The following is a 19,436-nucleotide window of genomic DNA, read 5'->3' as shown; positions in this document are numbered from 1 at the left end:
TGGAAGGTTTTACGTTCGTATTCGTGCAACCTAACGCAACTTTTGGGTGCGCGCCAAAGCACCTATCGTTCAGCATATAGCTAAGTGGGCATTAAGGTGTTGCTGTGTGGTATTAACTTCACAGCATTATTCCCTTTACATAATCAATGATTTTATGACTGTAGGTTAAGCAGAAATTACAAACAAAATTTTATGGCAAAGGTAAAATGTAGAAATTTTATTTTATTGAACTAAAATTTTCATAAATTATCGGTCAAGAGCCATAGACCGGCGTCACCAGGTGAGCTACAAAGGTATATAAGAGAAGGCGGCGCACACTGTGGCTCAGTCTCAGGGTGTAGATGCAGACGTAATAAATGGTGTCTTGGGTGCTCCTCTGTGTGTTGGGTGAGTACAGTAATCATTAAATCCTGTTATACTTCAGGTTTTCCATCACCTATGCCATTTTTTGGGGGGGTTGAGTTTTGAAGAAAGTGAGAGGTTGAAGCAGAGTGAAGGAAGACGAGCAAAAAAGAATATTCAGAGATTTAGAGGAATTACTTTCACCAAGGTGGACGGGTCGAGGCGCCGGGGTTAATAGCGGCCATTATCTTCACATGTCCTTAACAGTGTTTCTTGACCTGGGTGTCTTATATAACAAAGTGAACTTCATAAGATACGATCAAATAAGACTTAGTAGTAATATATGATGTCGTAAAGGTTCAGTGAACCATGAAACAGTACGAGAATAGAAACCTGTGAAAATGAGTTATATCAAAGTACTGTATATAGACAACAGTATTTAGTAACTACAACACGAGGTAGAATTATTTTGGTGGTGTCTTAACGTAAATGTGAACATAACTTATAACTACTTAACGTAGTCACTTATGCTACACATTTATGTAAAATGGAGACTTTGAATTAGTTCAGCGACATAAACACATTTAACCCAACTAGTGTATAGCTTCATCTTGTACGTAATAATAATTAATATATTGTAAATATATAAAAATTTATCTAACTCGAATGATTCATTTTAATTAATAATACCATTTTTGAATTCCAGTGAATATATTAAGGAAAACATTAATTTTGCGATTCATAATACCTTTTCCCTGTAATAAAATATACAGCAACATAACTTAGATATACAAATAAATGATACTTATGTAGGTTATGGGTTACCTTTCGAGATAAGTGAAGGATCTAAGAAACAAGACAAAGATGTTAAGTAGATATGTGTAAAGGAACAGGTTTTAAGAGATGTGGGACCGTTATAAAACCAGTAACCTATTGTTGACATAGTTTTATGAAGTCTGTACAGTACACCGAGTCCAAATGTATCCGTTATTATTATTATTATTATTATTATTATTAGTAATAGTAGTAGTAGTAGTTCTCGTAGTAGTAGTAGTAAAATAAAACAAGAATAATGAAAGAAGAGAAAGGATTATGGGGAAATTTTTTATTCCTCTTCAAAATCCCTCCCCCACCGCCCTTCTCACTGAACCAACACACGGGTTGACCTATCTGCCAGCAGTGGAGAAACTGTTTGTTCTTTTACAGTGTTGGTTTAGGTTTAGTTAGGTTACTGTTAATAGCATTACGTTAGGTTAGCATTAAGTTAGGTTAGGTTGGGATGAGACAGAGCCAAGTGAGGTGAGAGGAAAAAAGTCATACGGAAAATAATTACGGAAAATAGCAAGGCTATATGGGAAAGAAGTCACGGGAAATAGTCAAGGAAAATTGGTAAAAACAAGTCGGGGGCAAAATAGTCACAGGGGAAAGAAGTCGCAAACTTAACCTAACCAAACCTGACCTAACCTCGCCTAGCTTAACCAGACTTAACCTAACCTAGCCTGACCTGACCTGACCTGACCTGACCTAACCTAACCAAACCATATTTACAAAATGTGTTTCCTGTGATTTTTTCTCTCTGATTTTTTCCCCTTGACAAAATTGACTTTATTTTTCTGTGACTTTTCTGATCACGGGATTGTCTTGTGAACCGTATATATAGATTGAGTGCGTTCTATAGAGTGTGTGTGTGTATGTTCATTTTGATATACAAAGTCATATGATAGCTGACACACACACACACACTGAGGCCTAACACACACACACACACACACACACACACAAAACCACTTGACACACACACACAAGAGGCCTGATACACACACAAGGGCCTGCACACACACAAAGGGCTGACACACACACACACACACACAAGGACCTGACACAAACACAAGGGCTGACACACACATACACAAGGGCTGACACACACACAAGGGGCTGACACACACACACACACACAAAGGGCTGACACACACACACACACAAGACCTGACACAAACCAAAGGGCTGACACACACATACACAAGGGCCTGACACACACACAAGGGGCTGACACACACACAGAGGGCTGACACACACACACACACAAAGGGCTGACACACACACACAAGGGCTGACACACACACACACACACAAGGGCTGACCACACACACAAGGGCTGACACACACACACACAAGGGGCTGACACACACACACACACACACAAGGGGCTGACACACACACACAAAGGGGCCTGCACACACACACACACAAGGGCTGACACACACACACACACACAAAGGGCTGACACACACACACCAGGGCTGACACACACACAAAGAGGCTGACACACACACACAAAGGGCTGACACACACACACACACAAAGGGCTGACACACACACACCAGGGGCTGACACACACACACACACAAGGGCTGACACACACACACACCAAGGGCTGACACACACACACACAAAGGGCTGACACACACACAAGGGGCTGACACACACCACAAAGGGCTGACACACACACCAGGGGCTGACACACACACACACAGAGGGCTGACACACACACACACACACAAAGGGCTGACACACACACACACAAAGGGCTGCACACACACACACAAGGGCTGACACACACACACACAAAGGGCTGACACACACACACACACACACACACACACACACACAAAGGCCTGACACACACACACACACACACAAAGGGCTGACACACACCAGAGGCTGACACACACACACAAAGGGCTGACACACACACACACAAGGGCTGCCACACACACACACACACACAAAAGGGCTGACACACACACACAAGGGGCTGACCACACACACACACACACACACAAAGGGGCCTGACACACACACACACAAAGGGCTGACACACACACACACACACACACACACGCAAAGGCCTGACACACACACACACACCAGAGGCCTGACACACACAAGGGCCTGACACGACTAAGGCTGACCACACACACACAGGGCCTGACCACACACACACAGGGGCTGACCACACACACACAGGGGGCTGACACACACACAAGGGCTGACCACACACACACACACACACACACACACACAAAGGGCTGACACACACACACACACACACACACACACACACAAGGGCTGACACACACACACACACACAAGGGCTGACCACACACACACACACACCCAAGGGCTGACACACACACACAATGGGTGACACACACACACACACACACACACACACACACACACACACAAAGGGCTGACACACACACACAAAGAGCTGACACACACACACACACACACACAAGGGCTGACCACACACAAGGGCTGACACACACACACACACACACACACAAAGGGCTGACACACACACACACACACACACACACACAAAGGGCTGACACCAAAGGCTGACACACACACACACAGGGGCTGACCAGGCTGACACACACACACAGCACACACACACACAAGGACACACACACACACAAAGGGCTGACACACACACACACACACACAAGGGCTGACCACACCAAAGGCTGACACACACACACACACACACACCTGGGGCTGACACACACACACACAAAGCTGACACACACACACACACACACAAGGGCTGACACAGGGCCCGACACACACACACAAAGGGCCACACAAGGGCCGACACACACATGCAAAGGGCTGACACACACACACAAAGGGCTGACACACACACACAAAGAGCTGACACACACACACACACACACACACACACACAGGGCTGACACACAAAGGGGCCGACACACACACACAAAGGGCTGACACACAAGGGCCCGACACACACACATCTAAAGGGCTGACACACACACACACACAAAGGGCTGACACACACACACAAAGGGCTGACCACACACACACAGGGCTGACACATACCAAGGGCCTGGCACACACACAGAAAGGGCTGACACACATGCAAAGGGCTGACACACACCACAAAGGGCTGACGCACACACAAAGGGCTGACACACACACAAAGGGCTGACACGCACACACAAGGGCTGACACACACAGGGCTAACACACACACACACAAAGGACACTGCACACACACACACACGCACAAAAGGCTGACACCAGAGGGCTGATGTTCGAGGGTCTGAGACCACTGACGTCAGTTGATATCACGAACCCGGAACCTTCTGTTTAGTAACGTGATCACGCCGACACACACACCGTATTGACATGGCTTATACTGTAAATAATTTGTTGCTATTGACGATGAAAAGCCGCGCGTGTATGAGAGAGAGAGAGAGAAATTTGGATTAGTATTTTGTGGCTGTTAAAATTCCTCTCTCTCTCTCTCTCTCTCTCTCTCTCTCTCTCTCTCTCTCACACAAGCACAGCCATCAATCACTATGTTTACTAGTTACAGCTGTTCTTTGTTTACTAGTTACAGCTGTTCTTTGTTTACTAGCTACAGCTGTTCTTTGTTTACTAGTTACAGCTGTTCTTTGTTTACTAGTTACAGTTGTTCTTTGTTTACTAGTTACAGCTGTTCTTTGTTTACTAGTTACAGCTGTTCTTTGTTTACTAGTTACAGTTGTTCTTTGATTACTAGCTACAGTTGTTCTTTGTTTACTAGTTATTAGCTGTTCTTGTTCAATAGTTTACAGCTGTTCTTTGATTACTAGCTGTGCTCGTTCTTGTTTACTAGTTACAGCTGTTCTTGTTTACTAGTTACAGCTGTTCTTTTGATTACTAGCTACAGTTGTTCTTTTGTTTACTAGTTACAGCTGTTCTGTCTACTAGTTACAGCTGTTCTTGTTTACTAGTTACAGCTGTTCTTGTTCACTAGTTACAGCTGTTCTTTGTTTTACTAGTTACAGCTGTCTCTTTTGTTTTACTAGTTACAGCTGTTCTTTTTCTTACTAGTTACAGCTGTTCTTTGTTTACTAGTTACAGTTGTTCTTGTTTACTAGTTTACAGCTGTTCTTTGTTTACTAGTTACAGCTGTTCTTTGTTTACTAGTTACAGTTGTTCTTTGTTTACTAGTTACAGCTGTTCTTTGTTTACTAGTTACAGCTGTTCTTTGTTTACTAGTTACAGCTGTTCTTTGTTCACTAGTTACAGCTGTTCTTTGTTTACTAGTTACAGCTGTTCTTTGTTTACTAGTTACAGCTGTTCTTTGTTTACTAGTTCCAGCTGTTCTTTGTTTACTAGTTACAGCTGTTCTTTGTTTACTAGTTACAGCTGTTCTTTGTTTACTAGTTACAGCTGTTCTTTGTTTACTAGTTACAGCTGTTCTTTGTTTACTAGTTACAGCTGTTATTTGTTTACTAGTTACAGCTGTTCTTTGTTCACTAGTTACAGCTGTTCTTTGCTCACTAGTTACAGCTGTTCTTTGTTTACTAGTTACAGCTGTTCTTTGTTTACTAGTTACAGCTGTTATTTGTTTACTAGTTACAGCTGTTCTTTGCTCACTAGTTACAGCTGTTCTTTGTTTACTGGTTACAGCTGTTCTTTGATTACTAGTTACAGCTGTTCTTTGTTTACTAGTTACAGCTGTTCTTTGTTAACTAGTTACAGCTGTTATTTGTTTACTAGTTACAGCTGTTCTTTGTTCACTAGTTACAGCTGTTATTTTGTTCTACTAGTTACCCAACTGTTCTTTGATTACTAGTTACAGCTGTTCTTTGTTTACTAGTTACAGCTGTTTCTTTGTTAACTAGTTACAGCTGTTGTTGTTTACTAGTTACAACTGTTCTTTGTTCACTAGTTACAGCTGTTCTTTGTACTCACTAGTTACAACTGTTCTTTGTTTACTAGTTACAGCTGTTCTTTGTTTACTAGTTACAGCTGTTCTTTGTTCACTAGTTACAGCTGTTCTTTGTTTACTAGTTACAGCTGTTATTTGTTTACTAGTTACAGCTGTTCTTTGTTCACTAGTTACAGCTGTTCTTTGTTTACTAGTTACAGCTGTTCTTTGTTTACTAGTTACAGCTGTTCTTTGTTTACTAGTTACAGCTGTTCTTTGTTTACTAGTTACAGCTGTTCTTTGTTCACTAGCTACAGCTGTTGTTTGTTTACTAGTTACAGCTGTTCTTTGTTCACTAGTTACAGCTGTTCTTTGTTTACTAGTTACAGCTGTTCTTTGTTTACTAGTTACAGCTGTTCTTTGTTTACTAGCTACAGCTGTTCTTTGTTTACTAGTTACAGCTGTTCTTTGTTTACTAGTTACAGCTGTTCTTTGTTTACTAGCTACAGTTGTTCTTTGTTTACTAGTTACAGCTGTTCTTTGTTTACTAGTTACAGCTGTTCTTTGTTTACTAGTTACAGCTGTTCTTTGATTACTAGTTACAGCTGTTCTTTGTTTACTAGTTACAGCTGTTCTTTGTTCACTAGTTCCAGCTGTTCTTTGTTCACTAGTTACAGCTGTTCTTTGTTTACCGAGTTCATTATCACGTCAACCACAGAATCACATCGTTACGTCGTGGTGGTTGTTGTCTTTGCTTGTTTGTTTTATTCATTTGTTTATTTATATTTTGGGAGTATTTGTTGTTGTTTGTAATCTGCATGTGTTGTTTTTTGTTTCCTTGTTTATTTTGTGTTTCTTATTTGATTTAGTGTTGCTTAGTTGTGTATATATTAGTTAGTTTTTTTGTTTAGTAATAATAATTCTGTTGTGAGGATAATTATATGAATAAAAACCAAAGAAATAATAATAATAATAATAATAATAAGATGAAGAGCAACAACACTAATTAAAAAATATATATAATAATAACAAATAAAATAACACTGATAATAACCATAATAATAAAAGCTATAATATAATAACTGAACAATAACAATCACACAATAACAATCACAAACACATTATCTAACCTTCCATTCTCTATTGTAGTTGAAGAGGAACTTTCAATACTTTCTAATAATGTTTTATATACACTCACAGCTTTCACTTGCACTTAAAATCCAACAGAAGAGCTCCAAGTGTTGACTCAAGTGATAGTGTAATTGTGGTAAAGTGACGTGACCGCACTTACGAGAGAGATTAAGAGAAAGAGAGAGAGAGAAAGAGAGAGAATTATTTTGAAGGCTCCGGGTGTTTGGTTTTCGCCTCGTCAACGTCGGTAATTGAACAACTCTGAAATGGAAAGTTAATGGTCTTGGTGGTCTGCCTGTGACGATTGAACTGAAGTACCTGTCTCTTATCTGTTTTTCTGTCTCTGTCCATATTATTTATGGTTTTTTTTGTCTGTTTAGTTTCTGTCTTTTGTCTCTGTATATTTAATTCCTTTTAGTTCTATCTATGTAATTTATGTTGTCTATCTGTGTAATTCCTGTTTCTGTCTCCCTGTCTATCTAATTCCTGTTTCTGTCTCTAATTCCTGTTTTTGTCAGTCTATCTACAGTAATTCCTGTTTCTGTCTCCCTGTCTATCTAATTCCTGTTTCTGTCTCTAATTCCTGTTTCTGTCTCCCTGTCTATCTAATTCCTGTTTCTGTCTCTAATTCCTGTTTTTCTCTCCGTTCATCGAGGAAGGAACGATAACGCTTCTTGGGTCCGTCAACTTATAGATTCTGTGTACGATGTTTTGGATTACGTAAACATTAGTCCCTCTCATCTTGTTTTACCGAAAGATTAGCCACCTTAACGCTAACCTAACCTAACGCTAACCTAACGCTAACCTAACCTAACCTAACGCTAACCTAACCTAACACTAACCTAATCTAACCTAACCTAACACTAACCTAACCTAACGCTAACCTAACCTAACACTAACCTAACCTAACCTAACGCTAACCTAACCTAACCTAACACTAACCTAACACTCAACCCAACCTAACACTAACCCAACCTAACGCCATCCCAACTCAACCCAACCTAACGCTAACCTAACCCAACTCAACGCTAACCTAACCTAACGCTAACCTAACTTAACCCATCCAGACAGACAGACACACAGACAGTTACTAGGCAGGAGGCAAGGAGAGAGAGAGGTGGGGGGAGGGGGTTAGGAGAGGTGGGGGGAGGGGGCTTAGGGGAGAGGTGGGGGAGGGGGGGGGTTAGGGAGAGACATGGGGTGTTGGAGGACTTGCAGTATAAAGGAGTGGGCCAAGGTTCACGGATAACAACAACCTCTCCCATCTTTGCCCCCTCCCTTCCTCTTCCTCTTTCCCTCCTTCCCCCTCTGATTCCTCCATCATCCTCTGCCAGGACGGGACTGTGTAAGAGAGAGTGTGTGTGTGTGTGTATGTGTGTGTTTTCAGACGCTGCTAGGGGACGAGCCTATAACCTACCTGTAGTTACACACACACACACACACACACACACACACACACACACACACACACACACACACACACACACACACACACGGGGATGATTTTAGCCTTAAAGGTGTTTTATTTAGTATTAGAGGACGGGGGAGGAGGGGGGAGCCACAGAATAACCATTATTTGGTCCCTGAGGGGCAGCTTTTATTGGGCACCCTTACCACCTGTACAAGGTGTAGCACAAGAAGCGTTCACAGTGGCCAACAGGGAGGCACGCAGAGCAAGTCACAGAATACACGTTGATGCGGGGTTATTATGCTTATGAGGCCAAGAGGTCAGTGGGGGTAGGCCATGGGGGTGAGGGGTCAGCGGGGGGTGAGGGGGCTAAAATGGGGGGTGAGGGTCAAGGGGCTGAGGGGTCATGGGGGCAGGGGCCGCGGGCGAGGGGTCAGCGGGGGGTGAGGGGGTCAGTGGGGGGGGTGAGGGGCCAGTGGGGGTGAGGGGTCAGTGGGGTGAGGGGTCAGCGGGGTTAGGGGGGTGAAACAAGGGAGGAGGAAGAAGTGAGCTGAGAGGTGGAGGAGGAGCCGGAGAGGAAAGGGGAGAAGAAGGAAGAGGAGCGGAGGAGGAGGAGGTCACTGCCCCGTACACGAAGGCCGCAACATTTTTTTTCTGTAGCTCATCTCCTTCTCCCTCCCCCTCCCCCCTCCCTTCCCTCCCTCCCTCCTCCCTCCCTTCTCCCTCTCTCTCCTCACTGCCCCTCATACCCTCCCCCAGTCAGCACCACCAAAGACACACACACACACACACACACACACACACACACACACACACACACACACACACACACACACACAACACACACACACACACACACACGCGTTACTCCCCTTACCGCCACTAATAACACGTAAAGTACTTGAGCTCAGACCACAACTACAACTAACGGGTCCTATTAGCCATCAACTACTGCTATCCGCCTCTTGTGTCCGGAACAGCTCACTATCTCAACACATAACAGAGAGGGGGTAACCTTTTTGGGAGTGAGAATTATGAACTCTTCGAACAATCTGCCAGAGAGTGTTGTGACTTGCCCAACACTGGAGCAGGTTCAGGTACATTCAGGGGCCAGCTCATGCCAGTACTTGCCAACAGTGCGTAACAGAGACGTGACCGATCACCCAAGACGCAACGAGCCGATCAGTAAAAGTAAAAGTATGTTTAATATCGTACGTGATAGAATGGGTGGTAATAATGGTAAGGTTGATACTAATAATAGCAGTAGGACTGAGAATGTGAAGTGGTAATAATAGTAATAATGACGATATTACTATTACTACTACCAGTACCAATAGCCACACCTTCGCCACTATTTTATTACCTTAATATTAAATATCCTAATAGAAATGTAGCTACCGGTAAAACTACTACTACCAGTACTAATACGAATACTACTACTGCTACTACTAATACTAATACTACCAGTACTAATACGAATACTACTACTGCTACTACTAATACTAATAATAATTGTATCAATGAAAATTTAATAAACATATGTATAACTATTATCTTTATTATTATTATTATAACAGTCACACCTTAAGTATAATTAAAAAACAAAAAATATTCTAACCCAGATAATCACTATTTTAAAACAACAACACGCACGTACAACTTCACTTGTTTTTCACATTTTTACGACCACAACCTTCCCAGTCCACTAGTTAAAACCACAACACTACAACCACGTAAAAATGTTTAGAGGTTGTAGTGTGATCTGCTGTTCGTTCGTACGTGTGTTGTGTTGTGCTTGCTCTGTGTTTTGTGTTTAGGTGGGACCAGTGTGTGTGTGTTTCCGTCTCTGCGTCTGTCTGTGTAGGACTAGTGTGTGTTTATGTGTCTGCGTCTGTCTGTCTGGTCTGTTTCTCTGTATCTGTCTCAGTCTGTATGAAGGGGGATGTGGGTGTAAGTTCATGTGTATAGATAATTGTATTCATATGTGTGTGTGTATGTGTGTGTGTGTGTGTGTATGTTCAGACATACGTCAAAACTGTGCATGAGTCTTTTAGGTGACAAGCAGGTATGCATGACACACACACACACACACACACACACATGTACAGTCCCTTCTACTAAAAGTGTTTATATGGAGTCATCAGTGTTTGTTTACATTCGGCAGAAGGGAACCCACAATAGTAAACACACTATGGAATCAAACTAAAAAAAAATATTTAAACAAATATCTCAATGTAATGATTTGTGGAATGTTTATATGACGAGCCCCTGTAAACGCACTAGTGAAGGGGACTGTACCTAGGCTATATGATGAGCCCCTGTAAACACACTAGTGAAGGGGACTGTACCTAGGCTACATGACGAGCCCCTGTAAACGCACTAGTGAAGGGGACTATACCTAGGCTATATGACGAGCCCCTGTAAACGCACTAGTGGAGGAGACTGTACCTAGGCTATATGATGAGCCCCTGTATACACACTAGTGAAGGGGACTGTACTTAGGCTATATGACGAGCCCCTGTAAACACACTAGTGAAGGGGACTGTACCTAGGCTATATGACGAGCCCCTGTAAACACACTAGTGAAGGGGACTGTACCTAGGCTATATGATGAGCCCCTGTAAACACACTAGTGAAGGGGACTGTACCTAGGCTATATGACGAGCCCCTGTAAACACACTAGTGAAGGGGACTGTACCTAGGCTATATGACGAGCCCCTGTAAACACACTAGTGAAGGGGACTGTACCTTGGCTATATGACGAGCCCCTGTAAACGCACTAGCAGAAGGACCGGTACTCTAGCTTATGACCCAGCCCCCAAACGCACTAGGTGAAGGGGACTGTACCTAGGCTATATGACGAGCCCCTGTAAATGCACCAGTGAAGGGGACTGTACCTAGGCTATATGACGAGCCTCTGTAAACGCACTAGTGAAGGGGACTGTACCTAGGCTATATGACGAGCCTCTGTAAACGCACTAGTGAAGGGGACTGTAACTTGGTTATATGACGAGCCCCTGTAAACGCACTAGTGAAGGGGACTGTACCTAGGCTATATGACGAGCCACTGTAAACGCACTAGTGAAGGGGACTGTACCTAGGCTATATGACGAGCCCCTGTAAACGCACTAGTGAAGGGGACTATACCTAGGCTATATGACGAGCCCCTGTAAACGCACGAGTGAAGGGACTGTACCAGGCCATATGACGCAGCCCCTGTAAACGCACTCAGTGAAGGAATTGCACTTAGGCTACATGACGAGCCCCTGTAAACGCATTCAGTGAAGGGACCGTACCTAGGCTATATGATTTCCAGCCCCTGTAAATTCAACGCTAGTGAAGGGACCGTACCTAGCTAGTAAGATCAGCCCTGTAAATGCAGGCAGTAATTAGTGAAGGGACTGTACCTAGCTATATGACGAGCCTCCAAACGCACTTCTAGAAGGACTGCAAATTAGGCCAGGTGGATTGAGCCCCCTGTAAATGCACCAGTGGGGACTGTACCCAGGCTATATGACGAGCCCCTGTAAACGCACTAGGTGAAGGGACTGTACTCTAGGCTATATGACGAGCCCCTCGTAAAATGCAGCATTCAGTGAAGGGACTGTACTCTAGGCTATATATGACGAGCCTCTGTAAACGTACTAGTGAAGGGGACTGTACCTAGGCTATATGACGAGCCCCTGTAAACGTACTAGTGAAGGGGACTGTACCTAGGCTATATGACGAGCCCCTGTAAACGCACTAGTGAAGGGGACTGTACCTAGGCTATATGACGAGCCCTTGTAAACGTACTAGTGAAGGGGACTGTACCTAGGCTATATGACAAGCCCCTGTAAACGCACTAGTGAAGGGGACTGTACCTAGGCTATATGACGAGCCCTTGTAAACGTACTAGTGAAGGGGACTGTACCTAGGCTATATGACGAGCTCCCTGTAAAACGCACTAGTGAAGGGGACTGTACCCCAGGGCTATATGACGAGCCCCTGTAAACGCACTAGTGAAGGGGACTGTACCTAGGCTATATGACGAGCCCCTGTAAACACACTAGTGAAGGGGACTGTACCTAGGCTATATGACGAGCCCCTGTAAATGCACTAGTGAAGGGGACTGTACTCTAGGCCATATGACGCAGCCTCTGCAAACGAGACTCAGAAGGGACTGTACCTAGGGTTTACATGTGACTAGCCCCTGTAAATGCAATTACCCAGTGAAGGACTGCACTCTAGCTAAGGGCGACGAGCCCCTGTAAACGCACTAGTGAAGGGACTGTACTAGGCTATATGACGAGCCCCCTGTAAATGCACTAGTGAAGGGATCAAAATTCTAGGCCATATGACGAGCCTCTGTAAATGTGCACTAGTGAAGGACTGTACCTAGGGGCTATATGACTCCAGCTCCTGTAAACGCACTAGTGAAGGAATTGCACGAGGCTATATGACGAGCCTCTGTAAACGCACTAGTGAAGGGGACTGTACCTAGGCTATATGACGAGCCCCTGTAAACGCACTAGTGAAGGGGACTGTACCTAGGCTATATGACGAGCCCCTGTAAACGCACTAGTGAAGGGGATTGTATACGTACTTCACATTGAGGAAAAAAATAAACCCTCTTCTTGGAATCTTGTTTATTCTACGTAATTGTTTCTGTGTTGAGGTGGCGGAGTGATTCACCGAAATATGTAACTGTACGCAGAATAAACATGGTTCCAAGACGAGTGAGTTTACTTCAATACATTACCCCCTGTATTTATCATGTGGGTGTGATTTAATACATAATTATACAGTATTCTTTCATACTTGCTATTCTTGTTTTTTTTTTTTCTATTTTCGTTTGAAATTTTGGTCTCTAAATATAGTTGGGATTATTTACAGTATTTATTTATTTACTATTATTGTTATTATTACTATTATTTTGTTGTTATTAATAATAGTTTACAGAACACAGGTGACGTATATTACACAAGGGGGTAGTGAACCATTTAACAAAAGCTAATATCAGTACAAAAAGAAGACTAGTAAACACAGGGAGTTAGTACGAGACCCTACAGCAGGCTGACTGGTCCTGAGGCCGGGCGGTGAACCAGGTGTGTAAGTCACCCCCAGACTGGTGATAGGTGGTGGAAAGGGTACAGGTAGGGAAGGAGGGGAGAGAGGGAGGGGGTTATGGTGAGTATACCGGCAGATGAGAGGGTGAGAGGTGAGGGAAAGAGGGGGGAGGGAGGAGGGTAGTAGGAATATACAAGTAAAAGGAGACCTCTTGATGCACCCTCCTCCTCCTCCTCTTCTTCCCTCACCCCCGTTGACCAGTGAAAGTTTCCACCACGGTGCCCGTCTGCCCCACTCACTCCTCCCTCTCACCCCCCTCCCCCCACTCACCCCTAACACGTAGCTATGACCACACAGAATCAAGTAAGTCAACGGCCTCCAGTGTTACGTTGCTACTCTTAGTTATTATTATTATTATTATTATTATTATTATTATTATTATTATTATTATTATTATTATTATTATTATTATTATTATTATTATTATTATTATTATTATTATTATTATTATTAGGTATTTTTTGTGTGTGGTGAGTGTTGAATTTGGGCGTGAGTGGTAGTCATGTACAGTATAATATATTAAGTCAGGTTAGGTTAAGTTTGGTTAAGATAGGTTAAAATAGGCCTTGTATAGGTTAGTCAAAATAGGTCAGATCAGGATGGGTTTGGTCTGGTTAGGTAAAATGTTTAATAGGTCATATTTAGTTAAGTTCGATTTAGATTACGTTAGGTTATGGTTAATAATAGATTAGAGAAGGTCAATGAAGGAGGTACAGTAGATGTGAGGGAGGGAGGGAGGGAGGGAGGGAGGGTGGGTGGGTGAGTAATACCCGATTTCCGGAGGCTAAACAAGTAACCCTCATCAACTGCTCGTTTTCTATTCTTTTTATTTATTTATTACCCCGGGGCCAAAGGTTGAGGGGTTGTTTTTGTGTTTTTTTTTTCATTTATTTTAGGTATATTTTCTAAGGCAATGTTAGTCATTTGTTTTCGTGTACCTGTCTTATAAATTCACTAAAAGCGTCTACAATATATTTAGCCTTGACCCTTTTGACGGTTAAAAATATCTTACTTCATGGCAAAATTTTCACTGGATTTGTATCGTTTCTTTTAACTTTATTTTATATCCATTATCCAATATTATTCATCTCGTCACTAAGGTTGATGAACTTACGCCATTACGTAATAAAACGATTATCCATTCATTCCAGGAAGGAAAGTGTTGATTGCGCAATTTCCTGGTGAGTGGAAGGCTGCAGCGATAGAGACGGTGAAATGTTTCTTTGTCTCGGAACTAACTATTATATACACGAGGAAACGTTTACGCTTATTTTCTTTTATAATTAGAGAATAAATTGTCATTTTTTTCTTTTGTTTGGGATACAGAAGCAGAGAACTTGTGTTGCAAGACGAACAAAATATTGATAAATGGTATAATCATGACGAGAAAGGGAAAGGGGGTTGAAGGTAGCATTTCATTGACCTAACTAAACCTAAATATCTTGAGGGAGAAATTTAGCGTCATATTCTGCGAAATAAATGTTGTTTTATCAAGAAAATAAACAATTCTTTATGAAGATACTACACGTAGCTCCTATCAGAAAGGTGCAGGAAATATAGATCGTTAAGGGAATGTAACCGACTCGGTTTTAGCGCCAACTGTCTGTCTAGCGAGCTTCGAGGCAAAAAATAATAGAATCTGTAATATTTTATCTGATGACCTCCAGCTCAGGGGAGTGTTTATACCGTTATACTCTAACGTCCTTCCCACGCAGGATTTATAGGAGCATAATCAAGTCTTTCGACATTATTGGAACATTATCCAATCTTCCGACGTTATTAGAACATGGATATTATGGGAACTTTGCCTGGTCACTCGTCATTATTAGAATATAGGTTAGCTTAGTCAATGCTGTTGAAACTTTGGTGATTCCTCGATATTACTGAGTTATAAGCTAGTTGCTCAATATTACACGAGGTTGTAAGTGACATTTCTCCATATTAGAACTTTGACTGGTCATTCTGCACTTGATCTTTTTATTAAATGTATTAATAATACACACTTGAATAAAATCGAATTTTATAGTTGAAGCCTTTTTTTAATATTAATCATATTATTTGTATTGCTATATTTATTATAGTTACTGTGATCTCTGGCAGATTTATTTATGGACTTTACATTTAACGATACAAATATTACGAGGTCAAGTGGTCAATATGTATGATTCATACAGTATGAACAGTATATAACATAATATATATCATGACTCGAGTATAATAATTGTTATCGCTTTGTTATGAGTCATCTGACGCAGTAGTAATCAGGTGATGTAATTGAAGCAATTCAAGCAAAAATGTAAACGATGTGAAGTTGGCAGGAAAAACAGTGTGTATTTGGAGCGTTTTAATAACAATGTCGGAGATGACTGACCCCGAAACCCACAAAGTGATTTATTCATCTCTGACCATTACTTTCACCAGTGCACCCCGGCCTATGACGAGGTATTACATCATTCATTCATCAATATTTGTAGGAAATATTCCGTACTTACAAGTGCATCCATAAAGTGATTATGCTTAGGTACTGTAGCTCCGTGGTGAGAACCTCTACTTTATTGTACCCTTACATGTTATAACAGACAGACAGACATGTCAAATTTAATTGGAAATTTTTTGTAACGAAGTGACTGGATCCAGTAAGCTAAGTTTTGCCAGATAAATAATGCAACTACAGGCTTATATGTACAGTTTTAGAGACTGAAAACAGAGATAAAAGGTTATATTTAGGCTAAACTATACATATAAGGCGGGATTTTACCCATACAAACGATACAATAATATAATTTTAAGTAATTTTATTCAAACAATGCAAATGGAGATCCTTCAGTGAACATGAAACAGAAAGTGAACGGTGAAGGCGGGGAGAAAGTGGACATCCAACCCCCGGGAGAAAGTCACTTGCACGAGCCCGTCTGCCAGGGGTTTGTTTTTATATTATGTAAAGGTAACCTATCTACACCACTTTTGGCGGGAAATATAGTTCGCGCGCTTTATTTTATTGTTTTATTAGCTTATTCATTTTTGTATTAACATTTCTTTGATATATTTAATTATCTATTCTAACAGTGTATAGTTAATTCTTCAGTGAGCTGGTAACTGTGAGAGGTGGTCAATTCTTTTGTGAGTTGAGTTGTACTTTTACTTTCAGTGTCCCAAGATGACGTGATGTATAATCTTTTGCAACGTTGCTGTACTGTTATCTATATACCTGTACTTGTACCTGATACATATTACCTATATCTGTATCTACACGTACTAGTGTCTGTATCTGTACGGTACTTGTATAATGTACGTACCTATAACTGTACTTGTACTGTATCTAACTGTCCTTCTAATAATACACCTTTTCACATATACGTTGAGACATTGTTATATACCTATTTGACATATTTCATAACCGAATGACAGAACACACCTTGTCACATAACAGTTCAAACAGTTCAACGAAATAAAGGACAGTTCACCTTTGGCTTTGACGTTATATCTCATCCTTTGACATTCCCTTGTAATAAATTGACGCTGTAACAAAATAGTTTGACAGATGATTTACTCACAAAATTATTGACGAAGCATTAAGGATATTGACAATGACAATATAAGATTGGATAGTTTTACACATATATTTGACAATTAACATAAGATTTGAATGACATATACAGTAGTGCATGTATATAGACGATATATAGAGAAACTCAACAATTAATGAATTCATCAAACCCAGGTCCCTTTACATTATAAAGCTGCAGACGGGTCATAAGCAATGATGATTTCAGTCCCAGATGTCCTCTCGTGCAATACACCTTTTCACATATACGTTTAGACATTGTTATATATCTTTTTGACAAATTTCATAACCGAATGACAGAACACATATCGAATGACAATCTAAAATAACTGTTGGTGGTATGTCATTCTCCAATTGTTACATTCTCAAACTATATGTACACTGTCGGTTTATTGTTCACGGCTGTCAATTTCATAACTTATGTCAATCATTTCCGTTAGCATGAACGAACAGTTTTTTTAGATTGTCATTCGATGTGTTCTGTCATTCTGTAGGTCGGTATCAGTCCCGAGACACCCATCGAGGAGTACAGTACATAGTCGGTCTGGCACACTTCTCAAGCACCCTGCTATGTCTCGTAGACGATATCGCCGGGTGTCAGACGAAGATCGTGATAGAATAATTACTCGATATGGAGCTGGAGAGGATTTTCTGGACACTGCTGCCGAGCTACGAATTCCAAGAACCACAGCTTATGAAATAATTCGCAAGTTTGTGGAGACAGGAGAAAGACGGGGCCGACGTGGAGGAGGACGACCACCTGTGCTGGATGACGAGGCGAAGGACTTTTTGGTGATGCTTTTTGAGGCTACACCAACGATCACCATTAGAGAACTTAACCATACACTCCGGCAAACATTTCCAGGCAAGCCACATGTATGCAACATGACTGTTTCTAGGGCTTTGGATGGCGAACTTATAACCCTGAAACAGGTACACAATGTACCGACTGACCAAAATTCAGAAGACGTGAAAGCCGCTCGTGTAGCGTTTGCTCAGTACATGTGTGAGGATGGCATTCATCAACATCGTGTGTACGTAGATGAAACCGGCTACAACCTGTACACGTGTAGGGCCTACGGCCGGGCTCCACGGGGACAAGGCGTCAACAGGATCGTTGCAGGACAGCGTGGCAGTAACGTCACATTGATAGCAGCTATCTCCAATCTGGTAGGCCTATTCTATTATGAAATTCATGTAACATCTGTGACCAAGGAAGTATTCAAAAACTTCATGACCTCGCTGGATTCTGTGCTAGGCCCTGAGGCTGTTGTGATTTTAATGGATAATGCACCATGTCATGCAGGAATTGAACAGGAATTTGAGGATCGTGTCATCAAGAAGCTTCCTCCACACTCACCTTTCCTAAACCCTATTGAGAATTGCTTCTCAGTACTGAAAGCCACTGTGAAACGACAACTGAACAACATAGCTGATCGTTGCGACGCACGTGCTGCACGTCAACATGGGGTCACCTTAACGATGTATCGAGAGAGACTTCTCCAACAGGTACTGAGGACAGCAGTCCCCAGTATTGATGCTACCCTTTGTTCAGCAAACTTCCAGCACTCCCAGACATACTTACGGAGGTGTATTGCACGAGAGGACATCTGGGACTGAAATCATCATTGCTTATGACCCGTCTGCAGCTTTATAATGTAAAGGGACCTGGGTTTGATGAATTCATTAATTGTTGAGTTTCTCTATATATCGTCTAGATACATGCACTACTGTATATGTCATTCAAATCTTATGTTAATTGTCAAATATATGTGTAAAACTATCCAATCTTATATTGTCATTGTCAATATCCTTAATGCTTCGTCAATAATTTTGTGAGTAAATCATCTGTCAAACTATTTTGTTACAGCGTCAATTCATTACAAGGGAATGTCAAAGGATGAGATATAACGTCAAAGGCAAAGGTGAACTGTCCTTTATTTCGTTGAACTGTTTGAACTGTTATGTGACAAGGTGTACCTGTTGTTATTATTGTTGATTTTAATTGGTTTACGATCATTGTAGCTCTAGTTGATGTTGTTATTATTATTATTATTAACAATAACATTATTATTATTATTGTTGTTGCTGTTAATATTGTTGTTTGAAGATTTTTATTATTATTATTGTTGTTATTACCATCTTCATAGC

The 19,436-nt window shown here is 41.7% G+C and overlaps 1 protein-coding gene across 1 annotated transcript in view; it reads left to right on the top strand.

Moving 5' to 3' along the window:
• Window positions 1-342: 342 nt before the first annotated feature.
• Window positions 343-19,436, top strand: part of LOC121869003 (protein Skeletor, isoforms B/C-like) — a 38,772-nt gene continuing 19,678 nt past the window's right edge. The window contains exon 1 of the mRNA XM_042370065.1: window positions 343-387. Coding sequence (XP_042225999.1) covers window positions 357-387 — 31 coding nt within the window. The 5' untranslated portion in view covers window positions 343-356. The remainder of the gene's footprint in view (window positions 388-19,436) is intronic.

The sequence above is a fragment of the Homarus americanus genome, unplaced genomic scaffold, assembly GCF_018991925.1.
Source record: "Homarus americanus isolate GMGI-L3 unplaced genomic scaffold, GMGI_Hamer_2.0 scaffold24694, whole genome shotgun sequence".
Taxonomy (NCBI): Eukaryota; Metazoa; Arthropoda; class Malacostraca; order Decapoda; family Nephropidae; genus Homarus; species Homarus americanus.
This window is presented reverse-complemented; position numbering and strand designations above follow the sequence as displayed.